The sequence below is a fragment of the Xiphophorus hellerii genome, chromosome 21 (assembly GCF_003331165.1).
Source record: "Xiphophorus hellerii strain 12219 chromosome 21, Xiphophorus_hellerii-4.1, whole genome shotgun sequence".
Lineage (NCBI taxonomy): Eukaryota > Metazoa > Chordata > Actinopteri > Cyprinodontiformes > Poeciliidae > Xiphophorus > Xiphophorus hellerii.
In genome coordinates, this window is record NC_045692.1 from 9,711,134 (window position 1) to 9,736,658 (window position 25,525).

Below are 25,525 nucleotides of genomic sequence, written 5' to 3' on the forward strand. Positions count from 1 at the left end.
ATTCTAGGGAATTGGGGTTATATCTGGAGATAAACAAAAATGAGCAACTCTTCAGGATAAAGAATCTGCTTGTGTTATAAAATGTGATATTTGGAAACAGTAACATTTCAATTTATCTCACAAATAACATAATTATCTGTGTGCATCGTTTATGAGCTATCTGGTTTAGATTTGATTTGTTTGGATATTTACATTATCTCCATAGTTAGGCAGATTTGAAATACAATGAAACATTGAATGGAGCAAGGTAAGATGGTTTGAGCATCCAATCGAGATTCCTTCTGGATGTCTCCCTCCGGCAGGATTTCAATCCTCATCCCATTGAGAGGAGAACCTGGTGCAGACATAGAACTTCCTGAGGAGGACTTCATGTCTCTTTTAGCATTGGAATACCTGGGGGATTCCCTAGAATGAGCAAAAGACGATGGATGGATAGAGAGATGAAGGGGATGGGCAGCCCTTTAACTAATTTGGTTTTTATCATCTTATTCCTTCTAGAGCAGGGTTTTCTAGACATCACTTTGACCTCCATGTTTTTCATGGAGCTAAAATCGTATTGCCATCCACTTCTATTTTTTCTTCATTTGTTGATATTTCATCCCAAATTCTTTATTTATTCTTTATTTTAGGGTGTCTCTATGAGAACTTTGTGACTCATCAGTGTTATGAGTAAGATAAAGCCTTGCAAACATTTGACTTCAGACCCATTGAGGATGACTGTCATCTGGAAAAACCTGGGTCTCTGCCTAAACTTTTGCATTCCACTGCACAATTCTGTTAGTGTGCTTAATATTATTGAATTAGAGCCAATGTTTTACAGTTCTCTTTGTCATGAGGTTAAATTGCCTCCCACTCAGACTTCACTCTTACTCTTGCTGTAATTGGATCTGGCTGAGCTAACATGAAATGCTAAACGAGTTAGCAGATATTAGAGACAAGGAATACTCTGAGTGAGGGCAGAGGTTATGTGTGCGTTGAGCAATGTGTTTGTGCTGCTAAGACCGTGAGAAAGAGTGGAAAATTTATCTTTAGGACGGAATTGGGTTTAATATGGTTTTTCAGTGTGCTCTGTGTATTTTTGTGTATTGTGTGGAAATGTTTAAGTGTATATTGTAACCAGTTCAAACTGTACATCAGTAGGCATGATAACAGCAGAGCACACACAGTAATAACCACTGATGGGTTGGAGTGCAAAAGGGAGACTATAAAGACGGAGGTGTAACATGGATAAGAATAAGATAGGAGGATGAGAGAAAGAATTGGGGGAAATGAAACCAGAGGGTGGGAAGAAGAAGGTAGGGAAAAAAGAAGAAAGTAGATCTTTCGCTGAGGGAAAGTAAGAAACATGGGGGAGGATTTTAAAAGGGATGCAGATAAAATAAAAGATGATAGCTGGATGACAATCACAATTTGAAGAACTTGGATAAACACAAAAAGTGAGGAGATACTTGTGCAGATGACTGTCTTTTTGATGTTTTGTTTATGCGTTCCCCTTGAAACACCCTCGGTGAAAAGAATTTCACCCCTACTGGTTCTTCCTATCGAAACAGATGTTATAAATGACGCGGCGAATGAGATTTATTTTCTCATGTAACCAGTATACAAAACTGTTTTGAAAAATCGCTAAACCAATAAAGAATAATAAAATAATGACGCTTCATTCAGTAGCATTAAGTCAGAATGAGAGGTGGAGATGGAAATATGTGTAGGAAAGAAGATCGACCTTGGCAGATGGAAAGTAAAAATGGCAAAAAAGAAAAACACAAAGGGAGAACGAGGTTAACATCAGCTCAGGGATGATGGGAATTGGGGACCAAAGATATGGATGTTTGGTTTATTGTTTCAAAGCTTGGGAGCTTGTGAAGGATGAATCACCTTCTCCCAAAAACATCATAAGGAAACAAATCAAGATGTCCAGTTTCAGGTGGAGCAACTGTGACATACTGATTAAGAAGAATATTACTGCACTGCTTCAACTGTAGGTATAGGACTGACTCACAAGAAGATGTACTCAAATAGAAACATGCTGCGTCAAAGTAAGATCCGTCACACTTCCATAATATAAAACAATTTGGCTTATTTACATTAGCTGTCAATGTAAAAATATTTGCAGAACAGCAGTACTCATATAAAATCAAGAAAAAAATAATTCTGTAACAACATTTGTCAATCATTAAAAACAAAAGAAACTCCATATGCTCCATAAAACTGTACTGCTGACAACAAATTGCTATTTATGGTGTCGTGATATGATGTGATCTTCCGTGACATGTCATTGTCACCACTCGCTATTTATTGTCGGTGTCTGTTGGCTCGGAGCCGAAACGCACTTCTCTATTTATGGAAAATCTTCAGTGGTCAGCGGTGACTCTCTGCACAACGGTGTGAGACATACGTGTGGAATCGTTCAAGACTAACCAAATGCAATATCAACAACATAAAAGAATAGACACAAGTACATGTGCTTTGATTAAAAGAATCGGGAAGACTAATAAAGGAAACATTGAGTCTGTGTTGGTTTTCTGGCCAGTTGGGTTTATGTATCTTGATAAATAACAGAGTGAGCATATGCTTCTCTTATAGTCAGCGCATAAGTAGATTGTTTGGTGCGTTTTATTGACATTTATGTAAAACTCCTCTAATAAGATAATTTTCCCTTTAATTTTTGATTATACAGGCATTAATAAAAATTTCCTTTAGGTTTATATTCTTGTCAGTGATTGGCTTAGTTTTTAAGTTAACAAAATTTCTTATTTGTAAATATCGATAAAAGTCCTGTTTGTCCAGAGAATATTTTCTCTTGAGTGTTTCGAAATCACTTAAGATTTTGTTGTTTTTCATTATTGTGCACAGAGCAGTGATTCCCTTGGATGTCCAGTCCTTAAACCTGGACTTACTGACATTTTCAACATGAGAATGAAGAATGCACTCTTGTCTTTTGCTTAGTAACAATTATTTACAGTAGTCATAAAAATAGCAGATGAATGGTATTGTTTTGGTGATTCTGTAGATGGTAGAGTGTGAGGCTATTAAGTACAAGCCAGAGTAAAAAGCTGAGTTCTATCCATTTTTCTCAGTTCCTTTTTTTTTTTTTTTTTTGTTAGGGGACAACTAAATGTTGACCTAAGTGTTACCTGCTTGACTTACAGGCCAGATGCCATCAGTACCATCAGACAAAGGAAGACAAGAGAGGAAAACAGAATTGTCATTGAGAGAATGATAAAAGAATGTGTTGATAAGTGGGTAGCTCAAGTCCAAGAGAGCAGAGGCAGGGAGGGTGGCAAGTGTGTGACAGTCACAGGGTGAACAAGGGATTTGAAGAAAGCAAAAAAGGGAAAGACAGAGGAAGGAGGACACACTCTGCTGGCTCTCAGCACGGCCCAGGGGTAATTTCCTCTCCACATGAGAAATGCATGCTGGGATATGAAATCACCTCCAAGGGAGGGTAATGATGCATTGCCAGAACCTTGGCCCTGAGGCACAGCTGTGTGGATGCGCCAGTGTTCCTGTGTGCGCGCTCACACAAATCTGTGTCCTGGCCGTCATCCCTGCCTGTTCTGGGTAAATTGCCCATTGTAGTTATTTTCCTTTTCCGAGGTGGCCTATCTGCGTGCGTGTGTAGGGGTGTGTTTGTGGGAGTGTGCACCTGACCTTGGGATAATAAGACTCTGTGCCTATCCCTTTGCTTGCTATGGGGAACTTCCATCTTAAATCTGAAGCCAGAGAGGGGAAGGAAGAGCAGAGAGAAAGTGTGATAAATGTGCTTGGGGTGGCCATAATGCACTAATAGTGAGAGGCACATCCCCTCCCAATAGATCTTAATGTTTGACCTTATTCAAATTAAGCAATGAACTTAAAACAAAACAAAACAAAAAAGCTTGAATGTATTTACTAGAGTTCAGTAGATTTCTTTATGGGAACACAAGGTACATCTCAGTAAATTGGAACTTTTGTTTAACATTTGTAAATTACAATCCCTAACCAAAAATTCTATTTCATATTTCCATTAGCTTTAGGTGGAATTCATCATAATTAATTGGAATGAAAGTCTGGAAAACATTAGTATACATGTACATGTAAAAAAGATATAAACATGTTTTGCTTTTATGAATTGAGTTGCTAATACAAACTTTCAATGATATTTAAATTTTGCGTGAATTACTTGTATAGATGTCAACAACATAAGGTTTTTCTACTTTCCTGTTAATTTTACATTTGTTGCATTTTGGATCAGCGCTTACAGCAGCATTTCAGATGTTGGTCTCCTCCTGTATTTCCTGTAGCTTGAAATAAACCAAGATAAACTCTAAGATTGCCAAAAGGCTGTCAGTGTTTTGTAATCTGCCGTGTCCCATGGTAGACTGACCTGGACTCTCCAAAATGTTAAAACAGAGCATGTTTTACCATGTTTGGCTTACTGTTATTTGCTGGAGTCTTACTGTCCAATATGGCAGCCTGAATGAACAACCAAACATGTTGTTTTATTTTTTGAACAACTTTTGTCCTTTCTCTCTTGTACTGAAAATAGCTGGGGGCCTTTTTTACTGAAGTTACAACTTTGACGTTAAAGATTATTATCAGATTGACCTGTTAATTAATGGCATGGTTTGTTCACTGAACAGAAAATAGATCAGACTGTTAGTGTCCAACAGTCTGATCTATATTTGATTAACCATGATCTAATGATCATGGTTAATCAAATATAGAATTTGCTTGATTCCAATCACCAGCTGATTTCTTTGTGAATCTTTATTATTTACAGAATTTCTACATGTACAGCAGCTAAAAATGAATTTCTTATTTCTTGTGACGTGTTGGTAAACAACCATAATCGGCTTATAACTCAATTATTCCATAGTTATTTGATGATAGTTAATGACATTAAGGTTCTTTTTATCTACATTCAATCCTCTTTACATAAGTTTACAAAAAGAAAAAAAAAATGACAGGAAAGCACACATGAAATAAATATTAATGCGCGATAATACCACTCTGTCATGCTTAGCAATTTTGTGGGGGAAAATGCTTTCCATTCCTCTTCCTCCTGCCGTCCCCGTTGCTGGCCTGTCTGCTGCCTCTGATGGAATTTGGGAGGGATTATATGAAAATGTCACAGCAGCAGAATTACTGTATATGTTCTCACCACACTGTGCTTCATCTTGCTTCCTCTTAAGCTCTCACTTGAGAGCATCATAGCCTAGTGCTTACATGGTCACAGAAAACGTTACTCTGTCGAAACCAAGTCGCAGCCATAACAGTAAATGTTACTGTTAAGTCAACAGTAGTACCTTACGTATGAATATGGGATTGAATTTGATGACAAAGGTATTAATAGTTTAATGTTTTGAGTTGAGCATAATTTAAATGTATTTGATGAAGTTGTTACAGCTGTATTTTTTTCTTGGTGTGTAGTAAGGCATTAATATATTTTGCAGATACGTTCACCAGTTTGTTTCAGTTTTTGCGTCCGTTTACTACAATCTTTTTCTTTAAGCAAGGTTTTCTGGCAAATATGCTGCAGTTGTAAAATAGTCTTTGGACAGGGGTGCAGATTTAAAGGTCAATGAGTTGTGCATCTCTTGTGCTGGAAAGGGATGTTGACCTTTCAGCTAAATTGCTTGCTGAAAATCAAGCACTGCACCTCTTGGCAGGCTGATAAAGTACTGACCAGCAAAATTAAAGCCGGATTTGACAGAGGAGTTCGACAGAAGTTAATGGAATCAGCACATCTGGAGCCATTAGGAGGAAGTCAGGTTTGTTAAATAAATCCTCACAGAAAGAGAGGAGGGGGGGAAAAAAAGGTTCATTATTGTTGCCGTGTTCATTTAAAATTATAGCTCTGGCAGTTCCTTGTTGAAGATAATCACATTTATCTGTGCAGCTGTGTTGGTATTCACCAGCTGCAGTGGCACAAAAGCACCTGCACACTGCAATTATCTCATAATACATCCCTGTGGAAGTGCGCGCACTAAAATAAAACACTTAATGCCCACTCACAGTGATGCACACATGTGCCCACAGAAGCTCAAGTCAATATTTGTTGCAGTCTAAATTTCTCTTTGTCGTGCTCATTAAAGGAGCCTGGCAGGTATGATGGCAAACAGTTTACAAAAATGAAAGCTTGAGATCAGCCACGGGAAAAAGTAAGTCATCCATATTTCAGTTTGCATGTTTCATTCATCAACACATCAAAAACCAACTGGACCTTAAAATAAGATAATTACAACCTCAGAAGAGTGTTCATATGTGGCATATTACACTTGTGACTTTTTTTTTTTTTAGTGTTGGTGTAGTCCTTGACTTGAACATAGGAGAGCCATAACTTAGCAAGCAGACACCCAGTATCACCATGGTCTACCTGGGGGTAGTGAGCAAAGCACCAAAGGCCTCTTAAGTGATGAGGCCTCAAGGTCGAGGCTCTTGAGCAAAGGGTTCTATAAAACATAATGTGAAGCTCTGAAACTGAGGTCTTGCCACTACAATGGTCTGAGTGCAGATACTCTTAGGAGACCAACGATGCATTTATAGTTGAACATCGCTGTTAAGGTACATCTCAGTTATTTAGAACACCATAAAAATGTCAATTCACTTCACTATAAAAGTTAAAATTGTTTGTTTTCAATGGCATGAAGTAATTTTTGGTTTATCTCAGTTAACACAGAGCGCAACAAAAGATCCTTAAAGGAACTGGCTGGTGAGACTTATGCAAGCAAGCATATTAATAGAAAGTTGAGTGGAAGGAAAAAGGTACTTTTAGAAGGAGGTGCACAAGAAACTTGCTATAGATTGTGAAGCAAAGGCAATTTGAGAGTTTGGGATAGATTTGCAAAGTGTGGATTTTAAAATGGAGTTTAGTGCTTCAAAAGGCATATCCAATAAAGTGGGCTTGTCAGCTTTTTTCTGAAAGATACTGAGAATTTTGATAAGTCATAATTATACATGGGATAATTACACATGCATAAAGTAGTAAGTAATGAATTTATGTAATATATTCACAGTTTAATATATTTAAATGTTTAATATATATGTTTAATATATTTACAGTTTAAATGCCAAAATAATGTTAATAATTAGAAGCTAAAATTAATCCATTTGTTTGATATTTAATGTTCTTCATATATGGGAATATGAAGAATAAGTATAAAGAACAAGTACAGAATAATTTCTATACTATTAGAACTTAAAGAATAAGTTCTAAAGTATATGTATCCACAAAAATATACTTTAGAACAAGTTAAAATTAAAAATGTATTTTAAGAAAAGCTGAGCCATAACATGTCATTATTTAAACTTACAAGATCACAGGAACACCTAACTAAATACAATTTAAACATCATATATTTGTTATTGCCAAGATGCCAAGTAGAAAACTTGTACATAGAAGTTTCAGTTCCTAAACTGTCTGGCCTAACCTGAACCCCAGATATTTAGCAGTAGATTACCTAACCATCATCTAGAATGTTAAAAATGTATAGTATATCAAGAAGCTCTGCTTTTGACTATGTAAAAAAAAAAAAAATGTGTTCATGTGCGACATTATTTATTTTCATTCCAAGAATAAATTCCTTGTGATGCAGAAATTAAATCACTGAGCCATGAAAAAAAAAATAACACTGACACTTCCCAAGAGTTCTGACTTGATTTAGAAACACTCCTCCAAATGTACCCATCCCTCTATCTCTCTTCCTCTGCTCTCCCCATCCCACCATAATACCTTTGCAAGCAGAGACCTGCCTGACAGTGAAAATGGGTGGAGAGGTGCAGGCATTCATCCAGCATCTGAAGTGTTTTCTCCCTTTGCTTTCAGTCTAAACACATGGTTCTCCTACACTCCCTCCTGCTGTCCTTTGTGTCTATTTAGGTGGCAGGTCTCTTCTTTTCTTTAAATCCCCTCACTTCCATTCCTCTCTTTGTCTCCATCAATCCTTTCTCATTCCTTCTCGCTGCACACTGTGAAGAGATTCTAGCATGCAACAATAGTCCAATGTGTTTGTCTGAATCTGAGTGTACATTCCTCTTTGTGTGCATGTTTTTCCACCTCATATAATCAACAAAGCCCACCGTGTCAGCCAGACGCATGCTTTGCTGTGTGTCGAGTCAAACACTGGTCTTGATCGAATGATTACAGGAGTGGAGTGAAAGACAAAAAAAAAAGGTGAATTGAGGAAAAAGAAGCAGGGCAGCCCCTCCTCTGAGTCATTAAATAGTGTTGGTATTGTTTCTGCCCCTTTAGTGAAGGTGTGAGTGTGTTGAATGCTGCCTGTGCTTCTATGGTCATTCACTAACCGCTACAAGTAAGTGAATTCATGCGTGATCGCGTTTGCTTTTCCCAAGTGTGCATTTTGTACATTTTGAGTGCTCCTTGCATCAGTTCACTGATTTTTGCAGTCTCAAAATGCCATTTATTAATGCCTAGGTCTGAATTTGATACATACTTCTTATCACATATATTTATAATGAGCATCCACAGTGACACAGTCCCGATTTTAATTAGTTATTTGACATTATATGCAATAAACTGCAATCATTCATGCTGCTGTTATTGTTGCCAAGTTCAGCTGTGGGTTTTCACCTTGTTGTTTCATAGATGCTAAACAAGCTGTGAGCTGTCACGCAAGCATTGCTCCAGCTAGGTAGTAATTTCCTTCCTACTCCATTTTGTGTATTACTTTCACTTTACAAGGATGAGTGAGCTGTAGAAAATAAAAGTTTTATTACCAAATGATACCACTTCAGAGGATGCAGTCATTTGTGTCATTGAAACATTGCTCAGTGAATATCAGGCAAGCACCAAATAAACAGACAACTCTGATCATTTGAATCAAAGAGGTGGAAAATGAAATTTCATAGCTGCCATCAAGAATTTTTTTTTTTTTTTTTTGAAAAAAGTATTGAATATGTGCTGGCATAAAGTTTGCCATCCTTATATTCTCATACTTGTTTATTTATTAACCTGGGGAGATAATGGCGTGTTTAGTCTGTCATTTTGTGTGATCTCAGTCACCTTGGTATGTCTGTTCACAGCTGCTGTTTCAAATGTCATAACTAACTTTAAAATGCTGTGAAGAATTTTCAAAATCAGTCCTGCTAGGGGTAAAGATGCTGTTTGGCCTTATAATATACAACTATATGCATGTACTTACAGTTCATCTACTGTATAAATACTTGGGTGAATTTCACAATAATATATAATTTAAATCGTCAATATTTTTCTCTTTGGTAGTTATGCAATACTTTCCCCATCGGTGTATAAATGTTCATTTGAGTGTGAATGGGTAAATGTAGGTCTAGTGTAAAGCACTTTGAATGGTCAATACGACTGGCAAAGCACAACATATGTTCAGTTTGTTTAACGGTTTGCCATTTAATACAATAGATTAGTTTGAATCTATTGTTTTAAATGCTTTCTTTTCCCCCACATGTTTACTAATCTGCCTCCATATATTCAGATGATGTCATGAAATTCCATGTAATCAAAAACATACCTGCAGTGTTGCTTTGAATCATTGAATTAGTTCGTGGCCACTATTCAAAGGTGCCCAAACTTCTGCTCATAAAGCAGCTGCCTAAATACCCCAAATCTTTGCTTGGACCTTAAGGCCTCAGCCACTTATACGTAAATAAGATTGTTTTTTTTGTCATAACAGCTGAAGGTAACAGGCACTTAAAAATGGCACTATGTGCCAGGAGAATACATTATAACCCCATGTTTAAGACTAGGCATGAAACTTTCCCTTTTGAGAAAGTTTGTAGGTTTTTTTTTTTTCATTTAACCTTTGTTTAACCACGAAAGTCCCATTGTGATTAAAATCATCCTTTCCAAGGGAGTCCTGGATTATAGTGGCTTAGGTTATCACGACAGTTAAGCTGCTATAGGCTATGCTGCTGGAGGTCATACTGACCAGTTTTCTTCTACTACTCTGCAACTATATGCATTATCTGCAGTTATTACTGACATTTACATTATCTTCTTCCTCTACTTTCCTATCCATAGTCATTACATATGGGCTGGCATTCTGTTCAAATTTGACACCTTCATAGATGAGGCCATGAGTAGAGCTACTGCTGCCAATTACTTCATATGTTCTGTATATAAATCTCCCTGTCTGTGTTTAGCCCTTTTTCTCCGAGACAAAGCAACTGAAGGAGCTGTTGCTGTCGTCTACAAACACAGAATCCTTTCTGCTCACAGCCATCAGAATCTGCTTCAACTCTTTGAAGAATCTTGAATACTTTTGAGTTTTAACATTTAATTTCCCTTTGGGATCGATAAAGTATTTTTGAAATGAATTTGAAATGCTGAAACCAACCGCCATATTCTCTATTGTTCATGGCATAGATTTTAGAATAAGACGCCGGTGAACACAAAATTATTGTGTAGGAAGTATGGGAAGATGGATTAGGGTAATGAGGTAGATGAGGACGAGATGAAAACTACTGTACATCTCTGCAAAGACCCCCTTTTTTGCATGGTGGCTTGGGATGACATTTGTTGTGAATTGGTGCTATACAAAGAAACTTAATTAAAGAAGCCAACCGTGTATTGGCATTTACAACTGAGGGATTGCTATAAGTGTTCAGCTTCTTCACATATAGTCCTTGCATTTCTTTTGTATTTCCACTAAATGACACTGGTATTGGTAGGGATGCAATTTAATATCCACAAAAGAAGTAGTCACAGTGGATCGTATCAAATCTGACTATTAATCTTTGTAAGTACAGCCTTGGGTATAAAGCAACTGCTGGGCAGGGATTAATGTTGTTCTGTTACTTGTTATTTGAAGGGAGTTGTCAAGACTCATGGTCATGGCTATTTATTTCAGCAAGTGCATACGGAAGAAGAGCTCTTCGAATTGAAGAGAGGATGAGGAGTGTGATGAGTAGCAGTCTAAGGAGAGTGAAATTTACCTCATGAAATTACCCCTACTCAGCCCACAGTTCTCGGCAGGTCTCCCAGCACTTAGAGGAGCATTTTTCTCCAGAAAGATTAGGGTTTGTGTCAGACATCTCCTTTGACTGGCAGTAAGCATCCCATTCAAAATGATCTGTTAAGTTGATGGTCTGCAAGTAGAGTTTCCATCCATTTTAAGCATAACTTGCCACAACTTTTACCTTCTACCAGAAGATAGTCTGTGAAAGCTTTCCAAACATTCTTTATATGGAAAGAACAAACTAAAAATTACATTGCTTTCTAGGCAATTTCTCTCTCGGCCTTCTGTTTATTTGCAATTTTGTCAGTGAAACTTTGCTCATGTTTGCGCCACAATTCCTTCAACACCTTATCCCTTGTGAGATTTCAGAGCAGTGCTAAAATGACAACACTTTGAGGCTTTCAGTAGTGAATACTCACATTATGTTTTGTTGTAGTGTTAAGAATTAAAACCACTTAGCTGTTGTCGTATCTGTCAATAATTTACAAATATACAAAAAACTAAGCACTGAGATGAAAACCTCCTTTGAAATGAAACTTGTTTTCAGAAGTTGATGATTGTAATTTTACATGTGTATTTCCCAGTCATCAATGTCAGAACAAATGTAAGTTTGTAAGTTTTTATTTTAGTTCGATTGAAAAATGCAACCTCAAAGCACTTTGAAACTATTTTCTTCCATTTTAGGATGTAATCACAGTGATTGTGTCTTGGACTCAAGTTTAACACTGATTCCTTTGCCTGAATGGATGTAATGTTCGACCCACAGGAAATGGAACACTTAAGCTGCCGAGCTGCTAATGTGGTGTAAATGTCAGTCTCGGCCAGCTATCTGTTTCCACTTCATCTTTATCCTTCCATTGTTATTATTCTGCCAAGGCAACAGACAAGCCAGAGGTCTATGTTTATTGTCGTTTATCTTTGGGCCCTGTTTCAAGCAAGATTGTGCAAAACACTGACAAGTCAAATTTCATGAAATATAGGCTAGAGAAGGGTAGAAGCTCTGTGCATTGTGTAAGATTTACTTGTCTAATGTAAATGTAGGTTCCTCACCTCTGTCGTACTTGTCTGCTTCAGTATTGTACGTTTAACATTTAGTGAATGATATTCATACGTGTGAATACACAAACGCACACACAGAGACGGTGCTAATATCGCGTCTGACCTTATCACTGTGATATTTGCTTGACAGAATAATTCTGGATAATTTGTGCTTGCGTGACGTACATGGGCACATGCTGACACTGTAGAACCTTCATTAGTGATGAGGCCTGAGGGAGCATTTGGTGGACAGAGACACACACATCTTTATTGGCTGGAAACGCTCATTAGCATTGTCACAATGAAATAGCTCACCTTTTTTTGTTTGCCACTCAACGGCCAGGTCAGATGATTGTACAAGCTTCCGAATCAACGGACAGTGGGTTAGTAATTTCTTAGCAATCTTCTCTTCATTTGTCATCTTAAACTAGGTCATGCATTCTGATTGAGTGAGTGTATAAGATGGGGATTTGATTGGTCATTTTTGTCATAATTGTTCCCTGATATGCGATTAGTTTAAAGACTCATCCTGGTCTAAAGGAAACTTGATTTAGTCACTTTAGAATTTGTGAGAATAGAACAATGAAAATCAGCTTCTCATAGTCCTCTTGTGATACAATTTGCAAGGATAAAATTGGTGCAAATATGCAGAAAGAAAAAGAAGACTGACTAGTGTAAATCATTACCACTCCCATCTTTACTGTCGTAACCATGCTGCATATTCGCAGCAGCCTCCTCTGCATGTGGGTCTTTGCAAGCCAAGCAGTGAAGGGACTAGGAGGAATGAGCAAGTTGTAATTTAATTCCAAACCACTTTTTGTTACAAAGTTCAACTGTGAGTTGTTTAATTTCATGTTGTTGAAGTCACACAACTGTTTTGATTATCAAAAAGAAACATCTTTCTCCTTTGAAATTGTTCATTTCATACTGGTAACGAATACTATTCACTTAAAAGTCAAAGGATTTATTTTTTCCTTTCTGGTCAACATAACAGGTTTTCATTCTTGGTGGTTGTAACTACGTTGTTCCTCCTATTTTTCAGTTTTAATTAGCATATAGTGTGATACAGTGTAATGGCTTAGATAACCTCAGTGTCTTTTTTTTTTTTGACCCTTCCAAATAATGACTTGAGAGTATATTTCACCAGCCCATTGTTTGGTTGTGCAAGCATCCAGTAATTACACTGTGCAATCGGCGTAACAGTGCCACTTGGCTGAAAATTAATGATCAGCAAATGCTGGATAATAGCTCTTTGAATGCATGTGTGTTTGTATATAGGAGAGTGTACGTTTGCGTGGTTCCAATACAAACACTATTTGTGAGGGCTTGCAGTTGTGCGCATATGTGTGCACATGATTAGTGCTTTGCTGCAGTGTGTTAATAAATTCCATAGGCTGTGTAAGTGCATGTTTGCACTTACACGGGGTATGTGTATATTAATGAACACCTGTCTCTCAGCTTAATGTCCTTTTCGATTAGTCCTTCAATTCTGTGTGTTCAGCTAATTGCAAAGATTTGGGCTGGTGCTTGTGTTTTCCTTAGGTTGGCAAATCGCTCCATGTTACTGCACACTAATGTTTCCCCCTTGACCAGTCCCAGCACTGGCAGCCTTATATATACACAATTATACACACACACGCCTACGTGCATACACACAAATAAAGTGCAGGGTTTACGTGGTTTTTTTGTTGTTGTTTCTGTTTTGTGAGAAAAGCAAGAAAACTCTGATGTCATTAAAACTGCAAATCTAATATTACAGAAAAATCTGGCTTTATAGACTTTATCACAGTCTTATGATAACTGAGTTATAGTTTTATTTCATACCTTTTGTATTGTATTTCTATTTCTTTTTATTCTTAACTTATTATAACTCCTTTGAAAAAAAAGGACGCTTCACAAGAGTTGCAGAAGAAGTATGAAATTTCAGCTACAGTCTTGCTCATGCTCTTTCCACTTTAAGTAAAATAGTTTATCTGTTCTTGTGGGCTTTTTATTGGCATTAACTCCTAAAATAATTTTAAAAAATGTATTGAGTATCCATGGGTTGAAATGGATGCATTCCTTGGACTTATTGGAAATCTTCACGTTTAATGTTGGAGTTTTTCTTTACATGATGAATTTGATCTGGGCCTCATAATACATAAATTGAAGTCTTGTGCCCTAACTATGTAAGTTGCACCTAATTTCTGTCTGATGCAAACGAGGAGGGAGAGTTTGCTCCATATCAATTGGCAAACACTTTACTTTGTGATGACCAAGTATTTAGGCAATCATAGTGTTAGTTATAACCAAAATAACATCACAGAGTTGGACTTCAAGCTACTGACAAACAATAAAATTTTTAAAATTGTGTTTTAACAGATTTGGAGGGACAGTAACCTTATAGTGCTTCAACATGTTATTTCTATTGGCAAAGTATTACAATTGCTCTCACTTGCTTTCTGAAAAGTAAAACATGACAATGTGTATGATGAAAAAAAATTGAGTTTGTCTGCATTAAAATGAAATTTATGTCAGGTAAAAAGAACAGGAAAAAAAATTAATTGGATTTGAATAAGCTGGCAAAGGCCAGACTGCAAATACTAGTCAATGATATAACAAATAATGCATGACGCTATAATCAATATGTTATTAGAGGCTTTTTCTGATTTTAAAAAAAACAAACAAGAACTAGTTTGTGTAGGGACTGCAGACTTGCGCTTAACTAGCGAACTTGAAAGCATTCACTTTTAATGTCATTTGAACATCAGTATTAGTATTGTGACAAATATGAACTATACTGGTAAATGTATCTAAAAGAGGGACCATACTATATTCAGACAGGACCTGTAGTGGCGCCTGCTTGCTTTGAGATGACAGTTATCAACTACAGCACCTTGCTGCCAACCTTATCACTGGGAACAAAGATTTAATAACGCTTGCTTAAATTCTGTTCTTCATCAGCTCTTCCCTTTGCTTCCTCTTTCTGTTCCATTCCACGCAAGTCTCATTCTACTCACTAAATCCTTTCTTCGCTTTTATTCAACCTCCTGAGCCTCTTATACCCAGTTGGAAGATGCCACAGAGAATGCATATTGATTTTTTTTTTTCTCTCTCTTCGTCTGTGTGGTTGCTCAGAGCAGTGAGTGGAACAAAAAAAAAAAAAAAACAGAAGTCCAGACAGGGAGGGGCGGAGAGAAAGTGACGAACAGTGAGGTGGTATGAGCAGACAAATGGAAGAGAGAAGGGTGTGGAAAGTCACAGGAAGCTTCCAGTGTGTTATAGATGAGCTAAGGGGTCCACTCCATTCTTTATTTCTCCTCTCAACTTCTTTGCCTTATATTTACTTCGCCAGCATCTGATTTTGCGCTTTACTTTTTGTTCTTAACCTGTATTGAGCAAACAATTCGCCTTGCTTTGTCCAAATGAAGGAGTTGATGTGTGATCACCTAAATCATTTCCATCTGCCCATCATTTACAGAGCAGCAGTAGGTAAGATGTGTGGGAAGAGGACTGTGACAGAAGATGAAGTGTTTTCATTGTCGCTGACTCAGATTGTTGTCCACTGTTTATTTCGGGATGGATTTCATCCCAGGTTTCCTCCACCCATTTCTGTCTATCCATTTGTCTGCCCAGCTATTACGAGCACCACATTCATCCCTCCACCTTCTCCTCCTTATTTCATTGATCCTCTATAACTGAGGCTGTGCTATGCTCTTTGTTTGCTGCTTGCAGAGTCTGCAGAGCGCCACTCTGAGATTTCTTTTAAACTGAGCTTGGGCAAACATCCAATATTACGAAAAGGTTCTTCGGACACAGCAACTCGGAAAACCCAGCTTGGTTGACATTATAGTCCTTTGTCATATTTATTTGTAACATTTGAGGGCATGTTTAACTTTTTTCAATATGAACTTGAAACTTACTACTTTTAAATAATTTGCAAGGCCTCTGTATTTACTTAATGAGGAGTTGTATGGCCTCTGCTTGCTATGGCAGGGCATGCATAAAAAGCAGCATGATGTATTTTTGAGTCAAATCACAGCAGGGTGAGGAGACACACTGGTTTGTGCAGCTGTAATTAGCAGTGACTTTGTTGGATCTTGTTTTGACCTGGCTGTTTGGCCTGAAGCATAAAATGAAGGCAGATACATAAATTTAGAAAAAATAAAATAAATAAATTTCAAAACAACTTAATTTCAAAAGTTTAAATCAAAGGGGGAAAAAACAGCAAAATACACACACTATGTCCTCAGTAAACTAAAATACGCCTGTTTTATCTCGGCTAATAATGCCTAAGAAACTAATTAGGCAGTTTCATCCACCTCACCTCTCAAAGGTTATAAGGATGCAGCGGGATAAAACATTATTTTTAAATTCATGACGGGAGGCTTCCTATGCAATTTTGAAAAGTCTGGAATTTTATTTCAGTAAATTCCAGATCTAGATGGAAAAAAACAAAAGTATGAACAAAAAATCAAGACATTTTTCCCAATGTCCCTCACCTCTTCTATGTATGTGTCCTTCCTTCCTTCCTTATACTCATCTATTCCACCTTTCTTCCTGCAGTCATGCATTTCTTCCTTACACATTTTTCCTTCCTCCTTTGTACACTTCCTTCTGTATTTCCTTTCCCCTCCATTGTGTCCGTCCTTCCTTATGTCCTACTTTAATTTCAAAGTAGTTTTATGTCTTCTTGGTCTCTTTGCTTCTTTGTGTCCTTGTTGTCTTTCCTTATTTTTTCCTTCCTTTTCTTAATTGTGACATTTCTTCCCTTTCTTTCTTGTCTTCCCCTCTATTTATTGTGTACTACTTTCCTTCCTTGTACCCATATATCCTCCCTTCCTAACTTCCTTACGTGTTAACTTCAACCCTTCCCTCTTTGTATACTTTCTACCTTCTTTCCTTCCTGTCTTTTTCACCCACTTATGTCATCCACCTTCATGCGATTGGTAAAAGCAAACGTATGACAAAAAAGGGTTGTAATGTTGCAAAACACACTAATTGGAGTTATCTGGAAGTCGATCACCTGTGGGATCTAATTGAATAATCATGGAATAACTTAGGATGTACAGTAAGTGAATAGAAGTGGCACCCAGAACCTTTAAGGTTTAAAGACAGATTTTGTGGAAAAAATGGGTCAAAATCACACTTTAGCAAAAGGCATCAGATCACTGTTAATTGTCCTCACTTGTATTTCTGCCTTTGGACAATCTGCTTTTTGTACATCTCAAGCTGTGTTTCATTCAGTACAGGTCTAACAGCTCAAACTCTTTCCCCAATTAGACTTATTGCTGAGTTGAGTTGTACTTTTACCTAATCCCAAGTAGGTGTTTGGCAACTATATTCTCAAGCATTTACCAGTAGGGGACATTGACGGGGCTTGTTTCCTTCACTGGATAGCATCTTAATTAATATGCACTTTTAATTACAAGGAGCTGAAAAACACTTAGGGCTACTATTTGGGCATCTTCCTCTGCAATTTATTTATACTGTTTATCTGTTGAATTGGTGAAATGTTTTTATTGACTTGAACTCCACAATTTACTTTACCTGAGAAAAGGAGCCTTCTAAATGCAAGATGTAAAGAGTGTATATATATATATATACTGTATATATATCATAAATAGAAATTAATTTTACAAAGAGCTATTTTTGTCTTACCTCCCTCTGCTTTCTTACGTTTTCTATCTTCTCAGTTCAACATTTATAAAGATTAATGCTTTGGTGTTAATTAGTTTCTACTTTGGCATGCACACTGCGATGCCGCCCATTCCTGACCCTCCAATCAGTTAACAGACATGACAGGCCTTGTCCAATCAGATTAAGGCCAGCGGGACAGGCTTCCTGTGTGGAGCTGTCAGTCAGATTCATTGTGGTCAGTGTTGATGGATGTGAATGGGCCTCAGAGACCTAAATGATTAATGTTTAAAATGTGATTTACTATCATGCATCATATTAGGTGGGGGGAAAAAAAGAGGGATAAGAGCGAGTGTTGCTCTACATAGCAACACTCGCTATGTAGAGTGTTGCTATGTAGAACACATAGCATTATTATTTATCCTGTTGAAACATCTACTATTCTTGGTCCTCGTTGAATTTTCAAAACCATTAATTTACAAAAGTACTTAGATATTTTAATTAATAGATAAAGCTTAACAGCTGTATCTGTTAGGCAAAATTCTTTACTTTCATATATTGGCTACAAGCCTTTGGTATTTGTTGTATTCTGAGAAGCAGTGGAGATATTTGTAACTGGTCAAATCAGTGTAATACTTTGTGTATGTGTCCTGAAGATGAACCTATTACTTGTGTAGTGATGTAATTTGTCATGCTACTGCAACTATTTGTTTACTGAGCAACAACAGCATTAGAAAAGTTCCAACGTGGGATTTTTGACTCCAACACGAATCTGAGTACCTTGTCCTGGTATTTATTGGCGTTAATGAAATATGATGACATTTACATGCCTAAAATGCTTTGACTTTACAGTGTAATAAAGCATCACATTAGATTTCACCAGTATTACATTTAACTCACTCACCAGTGATGTTCAGGATTCTGCAGGCTCTATAATTCTTCCTTTTCATGATTTGTTTCAAAACACACAGCACTGTCTGCATTGAGACGTATTCTGTCAGTCTTCAGAAAACTTGCATCCTGCTCCAACAGATTTTGTGCTTTAATGCTAGGCTAACATTAGCCAGGGTTGCTAAAAGTTAGCTGTGTTAAACACAGACGTGTGTCTCACAAGGGGCGGTGCAGAGATAATTACAGATAATAGACCAACAGTAGATATCAGGAGTTGACTCTAGGAACTCATGAATAGCCATGAACTGTTTGCCAAGCAGTGGTTTTCACAGTTTCACACATTTTAATACTTCAAGGTTTTTCCATTATACTATTACCTAAATTTGAGTTTTGTTTTTTGTCGATATAGGTAGTGTGTTTTATATTTACTATGCTGCTTGATTTATCTGGTGATCTAATTGTGTCAAATGCTGCACTGTCAAATCTGTAGGAAGGCGATGTGAGGAGTGTTACATTCTTATGGCATCATGTCTTATAATTTCACTAAAATGAAAAACTAATACACAATCGGGCGATGGGTGTAATGGTTTCTCCTAAATACATGCTTTATGCTGTTGCATTTTAAAAGCTATAAAATCTCCAAAACACTTTCTGGTCACATTTATTGACTCAAAACACATTTACTTCATTTTGTCGACATAAAACTCTTCACACAATGTTAATGTTTTGGCTGATAATTTTATCCGGTGATGTGCCCCCATCAAAGGACACAATGATGTTTCAGAGTTACATTCAACTGTCTGCCAAATAATGAAGTAGTGCAAGAGTTTGGAAGATTGGTTTTGAAAGAGAGACGTATAAATTCTGTTTCAAAATCCTGGACAGCAATGATTGTTTAAAAACCTTAACTTTCTAATCTCTGTAATATCCTTTTCCATCCTTCATTCTCTAAGTGTTGTGTGTTGACCTAAAAAAGCCTAAGACTCATAGAATCTTCTTCACTTTGTGCCAGTTCCATCACTCTGTTTCTTGCTCCACCCTTTCTCCCACACCGTCCTCCCTTGCCACCTGCCTTTTCTACTCGCTCTGTAAGACTGCTCTTCTGCCACACCTAAAGTTTTTCTTTTTTTACTAAAGTATTTTGCTGCATCACGCCTCCGCACGCCTCGAGAAATTGCAAACATACCCATCTCACCGGGAACACGGAGCTCTGTGCGGCATCAGAGGCTGACTTCATTTTCGTTCCCACTAGTCTATTGAGAACTCAAAGCTTATGCTATAAGATGATAAAGTTATATAAAGAATGTGCCACGCAGGAAGCAATGCATTGAGATGCAGATTTCTCAGAAGTAATCTGAAATGTTTGTCCCAAACTTTTTTTACAACTATGTTTTATGCAATTGTTGCTCTTTGCTGGCTTTTTTTTTTTTTTTTTTTGCCTGCTGCTGTTTCATATCAGTGGCATATCACCTGGGTTTGCATAAATCGAGGCTATTGTTCTTATTGGCACCTGTGCAAGCATGACAGGCCTCTTGTTTGAGGGTTAGTTTCTTTTTTTTATATACCCCTTCCTGTCAGCTTCCTCTTGCCAGATGAACCCCTGAACGCTCTGGTACTTGCATCAACTCTCTTTCTAATTCTCCCTCTGTGTTTCACTCTCTTTTCCTTTCCTCTGCTCTTCCCCGCTTGCCATCTCCATCCCTACCAGGGGTTTTTAATTAATGGCGAGCCATGATGCTTATCTTATCAGCAGATCACTCTGCTTTCTATTAACTACACTGACAGAGCTGAAAGGCTGTAGGGGATGGATGACACGCACACACAAACACACACCAACAGCAGTACACATCAGCAGATCTCCCTATGGTTGCATTCTCTTAAGTCAAGACACAAATGAATATAAATAGATCTGCAAATACACAAACACACACAAAGTATAGCAGACACCAATGGGCACTGATACAACTATGCCCACAAAAAAAACCACACATAATGATGCTGTTTTAAACTTGCTACACACCCATCACACACACATAAACAAACAACCTGCCCTGATGTTATCTGGCTCTGTGATTTAAGGAGACCTGTTTGAGGGTCTCTCCTCCTAAATCCCTTAAACGCCTTGGGAATCCCTCCACCTCCTCTCTCACTCTCCTTCAGTCGTGTTTTCGTGCTGAAAGAACACTTATCATTTGGCAGATAAAGAGCTGTCCACACTGGAGCTTGCTTTATCTTTGAGAGCCATGTTTACTCCCTGTGAATGTGCCGCTTTTTGCAGACATTTCATAAACCGCACTCGCTTGATCCGCCAGAAATGAGAGCGCCGGGGCTTTATTTTCCCCCTGGATGCAAAGTTTCACATCGTCCTTTACCCCATCAATTTTCACTCTCTAGGCAGGTCAGATCGCCCTTTTTTTCATGTTTGGGTGAGCTGGGCTTGGGGGTAAAACAAATCATTACAGCTTGATGGGAATTACAGAGCCCACATTTTGTCACAGAACTGTAACCACCAAGGCAGAAACGGCAAAATCAATCCTCAAACACTTCAATCGATGAGGGCTGTGAAGTTTCAACATAAGTTTTTTTTATTTTTTTTTATTATTATTATTTATTTTTTCAACTCACTTTAAAAGTAGTGACCAATGGGCAGAGTAGTTATTGGAGAAATATTACACTATGTGGAGGTAACACTGCCATGCGTGTGTGTGTGTGTGTGCGCACACTTATAATTTCCTCATTTAGGGGCCTGTAGCAAAACAATTATTAGCACAGGATAACACAATAAAGCAGGCAATTTCCTGAGTACTACCAAGGGAGCAAAACATTTATTTCACTTTGTCCACTGTGTTCAGAGATGTGTAAACTTCTAATGGCTGAAAGTACAGAACATAACTCAACCTGCCCCCTCAGCAGACAGTCTTCTAGCAGTGGTAATACTGTGCTGTGCATTTTTTTTGTTTGTTTGGTTCTTGCTTATATAACAATACATTTTTAATTACACAGGCAACAATTAGCTTATTCCTTTTGTAGTTCGGAGGTAGTTCACCAATGTTTTTTTTTTTTTTTTTTTCTTAAAGCAGTGTACACAATTATGTTCTTGACTAGCCCACTTGTTTCTTCTTGCTTAACACGTCAAATGAGTTTTACATTCGTGTTACAGAAGCGAATATGAGTCAGAAAATTATCATGTATGTTTTTAGGGTTCTGAGGGCCTTTTTGAATGAAGTCCTCATCTTTGATCTAAGATGGAGCTGAGGAAATGGCATGAGTTTTTTTTTTTTCTTTTAATTCAATTTTTTTCCTTACCATTTATTTCTAACTGTTGAAGTCGCTACTTGTTTAACCTGCTGGGCTCATTGTTTTATCTATCATCTCCTGTGTGTCGGATGGAAATGAGCGTGTTTTAGTAGACTGCTCATTCATCAAGTAATGTCTGTGATTTAAGTCCCACTGCGTTGCTTTCTTTAAAGCACTCTCTTTTAAAAATGCATTTGTTTGACTAAAGAGAGAAATAGAGATTTTTTTTTTCTTTTTGTCTTTTTGATTTCCTGAGTCTCCTTGTGTGTGCTGTGTGAACATGGGAGTGAATAGCTGAGTCTCCAGCTTTTGTGATGTTGGGAGGAAAATCTGTGAATCACTTGGACCTGTCTCAGGTAATCTCTTGTGTTTCAGCTGGATGCCTTGTTAATGTGCTAAAGAAATCAAAGTGCCTCTGTCTGTTGCTCCGCAGAGAGTTTGGGTGGAGAGATCCGGAGCTGCCAGAGGTGATCCAGATGTTACAACACCAGTTCCCATCGGTGCAGTCCAATGCTGCAGCTTACCTGCAGCATCTGTGCTTCGGAGACAACAAGATTAAAGCTGAGGTATGCTAGTTTTGTCGTACGCGTGTGCGCTTGTTGTCTTTTAGTTTTTGGTGAAGTTTTGATAACTGATGCTGCATAGACAGGAAATCTAAAATGAATGATAAAAAACAAACATGAAAATCTGTTGACAAGAAAACAAGGGAATGCTGTCTTCTAAAGATTACATAGAAAAAGCATTGGAGGTTTATTATTCACCAGTCAATTCTCTAGTGATGTTCTACATAATAACACTTAACACAATTTCCATGCTGAAAATGTACATTTTACTGAACTGGATATATGGAAACAATAAGGTTCAATTGAATCTAGAGCTTGGTGGCTTGTCTCCCAGAAGCAATTTCTTTAATATTCTTTAAAACAGCCTTTAATAAAACTGGAGGTGCTAAAAACCAATCATACTGCCTCATTCAAATTCTCTAAATTTCAGATCTCTAGCTCTCCAACCTCTGTTACTTTTTAATATACACTTAGCACATTATTATCCCTCTTATTCTGCCTCAAACATTTGATTCACCAGTAAATGTAGGGAGGGTCATTGATGCCTTTTTTCTAAGTATATAAAAGATATTTTTGAGAAGAATGCCTATCTCATTAGAAATAAATCAGTGCACCACACTAATCTATTATGTGTGCTGCACTGACTTTATAAACTTTTACAAATATGGTTATTTGAAGCTGTGCATGTATAACTGAAAACAGATATTTACAAACACAATAAAAAGGAGATGCAAGTTTTTTTCTCAGTGTTAGACTTGAAAATCTGACAAAAAATGTATAATTCCAGTCTGTTGGAGGAAGCAAAATTAGTTCTGTTTCCTAAATGACAGTAAAAAAGGGAGATAACTTCTCAGAAGTACTCACAATAGTCTGATCTTTGGTTCTGGTAAACCTTTTGGACAAGTCAGGTATTCACATCTCTTTTCCACACTGTTCATAAGTTTTCTGTTCTTGAGATTTGGGTCTCTGCAAAACATTCCCTTTTCTGTTCTTAAGTCACTGTATAACCAATTTGGTGGTAGACTTAGGGTCACTATCCTTTTACTTAAAGCTTTGTGTCCAAGCTTTAAGTATCCGACTAATTGTCTTGAAATGTTGTCTCTTACAAAGGCTTAACATCTTTGTCTGTGCTTTTGCAAAATGTTTGAAGGCATATTAATTTTAAACTTCAGAGTTTAAAGAAAGTGTTAAAAATTCTCTGTGTGATGTCAGATAGTTTTTTTGGTACTGTGTATGTGTAAATAGCCAGTTTCAGTTGTAAATAAGCATTAAAGAGATTATAGAGTCACACTTGATATAGTGGTTAATTTAAAAACAGGTGAAAAATAAGTTTAAATCTTTGATGAATGAAACAAACTTGAACATATAAATTGGAAGGCATAGCTTCAATTCAATTACTAGTTACTACTGCCCACCTACACACATCCACAGCCTTTTTCAGGTACAAAAATGTAATCACTTTTAATGCATCACATTTCATTGCACTCCCACACACTGTTCCTTGCTACTCTGAAAGAAACACAAGTATTTTTTATTTATTTTTTTAATTGATGTAATTACTGCCGGAATTCAAGAATTTTAATGCAAATTGTTTAAATGACTTTTGTGTACCAATATATTAAGAGGCAACAGTGCTATTAACCATATTTGTTAAAGATGAGAAATCTTTTAGTATGAATCACACACTTTGCATCTGTACAATGCAGTATTTGGTGCATGTTGATTAAAAAAAAACAAACAAAAAAAAAACAGATAACTTGTCACAGACCTTCACCAAGTTGAGCATTCAGGTTCACTCATCTCGTGAACAGACATTAATTAAAAAAATCACATTGACTAATGAGTGCCAAGCTAGATATGGGATATTAATTTGGTTAAAGATCCATCCAGTGAGTGGCTACAAGAACACACTGTATATCTATGCTGTGATGTCAGTGAAAATTATTTGGTTTACAAAAGCAAACTTTACCCTGAAAATAAACTATTCCAATTACTGTTTTAACTTTAAGCTTTTAATCTCTGAGCTTACATATATATGAAAAGATTAAGATGTATGTCTTAAAATACATTTTCAGAAATAACCTACACCTCAACTTGGTGTATGTTCAGCAGATGCAGTGAAATATAATGTGTAATACTTGATGCCTCTGTCTAATTAAAGCTTTCTAAATATGCCCCTTATGACTGAATCTAGACCTGTTAAGATTTTAACCAGGATTAAAGATTCAAAATTTATGTCATTTTCTTTGAGCAATTTCTTATAAAAGGTTAGGATCTTTTCTGAGGTAAAGTCGAACAAAATCCCTGTGTACTGTACAATAGACACAAATGGCCTCTATATGTTTGTTTGTACAGGTCATTTGTGGGATGGTTAAGACTGAATCGCAAGTTTAACTGAACATGTGACCACACCTATTCTAAATGGCCTGCTTTTTACCTGCAATTTGAAAAAAAAAAATCACACCGTGTTCTTTTTAATGATAATTCCCTTCTTTTTTCTCTGTTCAAGAGAGAGGGCAATGGTTGTGGTCCTTGCTGCTGGCAACAATTTAACATAGAAAGAACTTCCATTGATTACCTAGATTAGAAAAACTCGAGCGGTTTGTTCAGATATATTGAGTTTTAACACACCTCGTCTCAGTTGACTTTGAAAGCATTTTCCCAAAAGGCTGAACCCAAAACTGAACCCTATGAGTATTTTATAGGATTCCTGTTAAATATCACTAAAGCCTGCAACCAACTGTATAGTCATAAATTTTCAGTGAGAATGCTTTACTGCATTCTCATGCATTAAGATCCTGTTTATGTTTTTCGGTCTTTAACTACTTCTGCTAACTTTAACCAATTTTACGAATTCATATATTAAAACGTTCTGGAGATTTCTGCTATATCTTTTGCTAAATTTTACTATTGTACTTTTTGAAATATTTGCGCTTTTGTGCAAATTTCAGTCACATTGAAATACATTGAAATTGTACAAAATTCTGCTAAAATTTTCTGCTTTTTCACTGCTTACTACTTAGGTATTCAGTCAACATAGAAACTCAAACTTTTCAACAAGTCACAAGACTGTAAACTATCTTCAAATGTTTTGGCTTTTGAATGTCTTACAGTTTTTCCACAATTGCAATTTAAGTTTTACGCAGATTTTTGAACGTTTTCAGGTTTACAATGTAATCCTATTGTGGA

General features: G+C 37.0%; 1 protein-coding gene across 1 annotated transcript in view; it reads left to right on the plus strand.

The window, feature by feature from the left end:
* ctnnd2a (catenin (cadherin-associated protein), delta 2a) overlaps window positions 1-25,525 on the plus strand; it is a 219,605-nt gene that overhangs the window by 118,269 nt on the left and 75,811 nt on the right. The window contains 1 exon segment of the mRNA XM_032551622.1: window positions 22,207-22,339. Within this exon segment, the coding sequence (XP_032407513.1) occupies window positions 22,207-22,339 (133 nt within the window).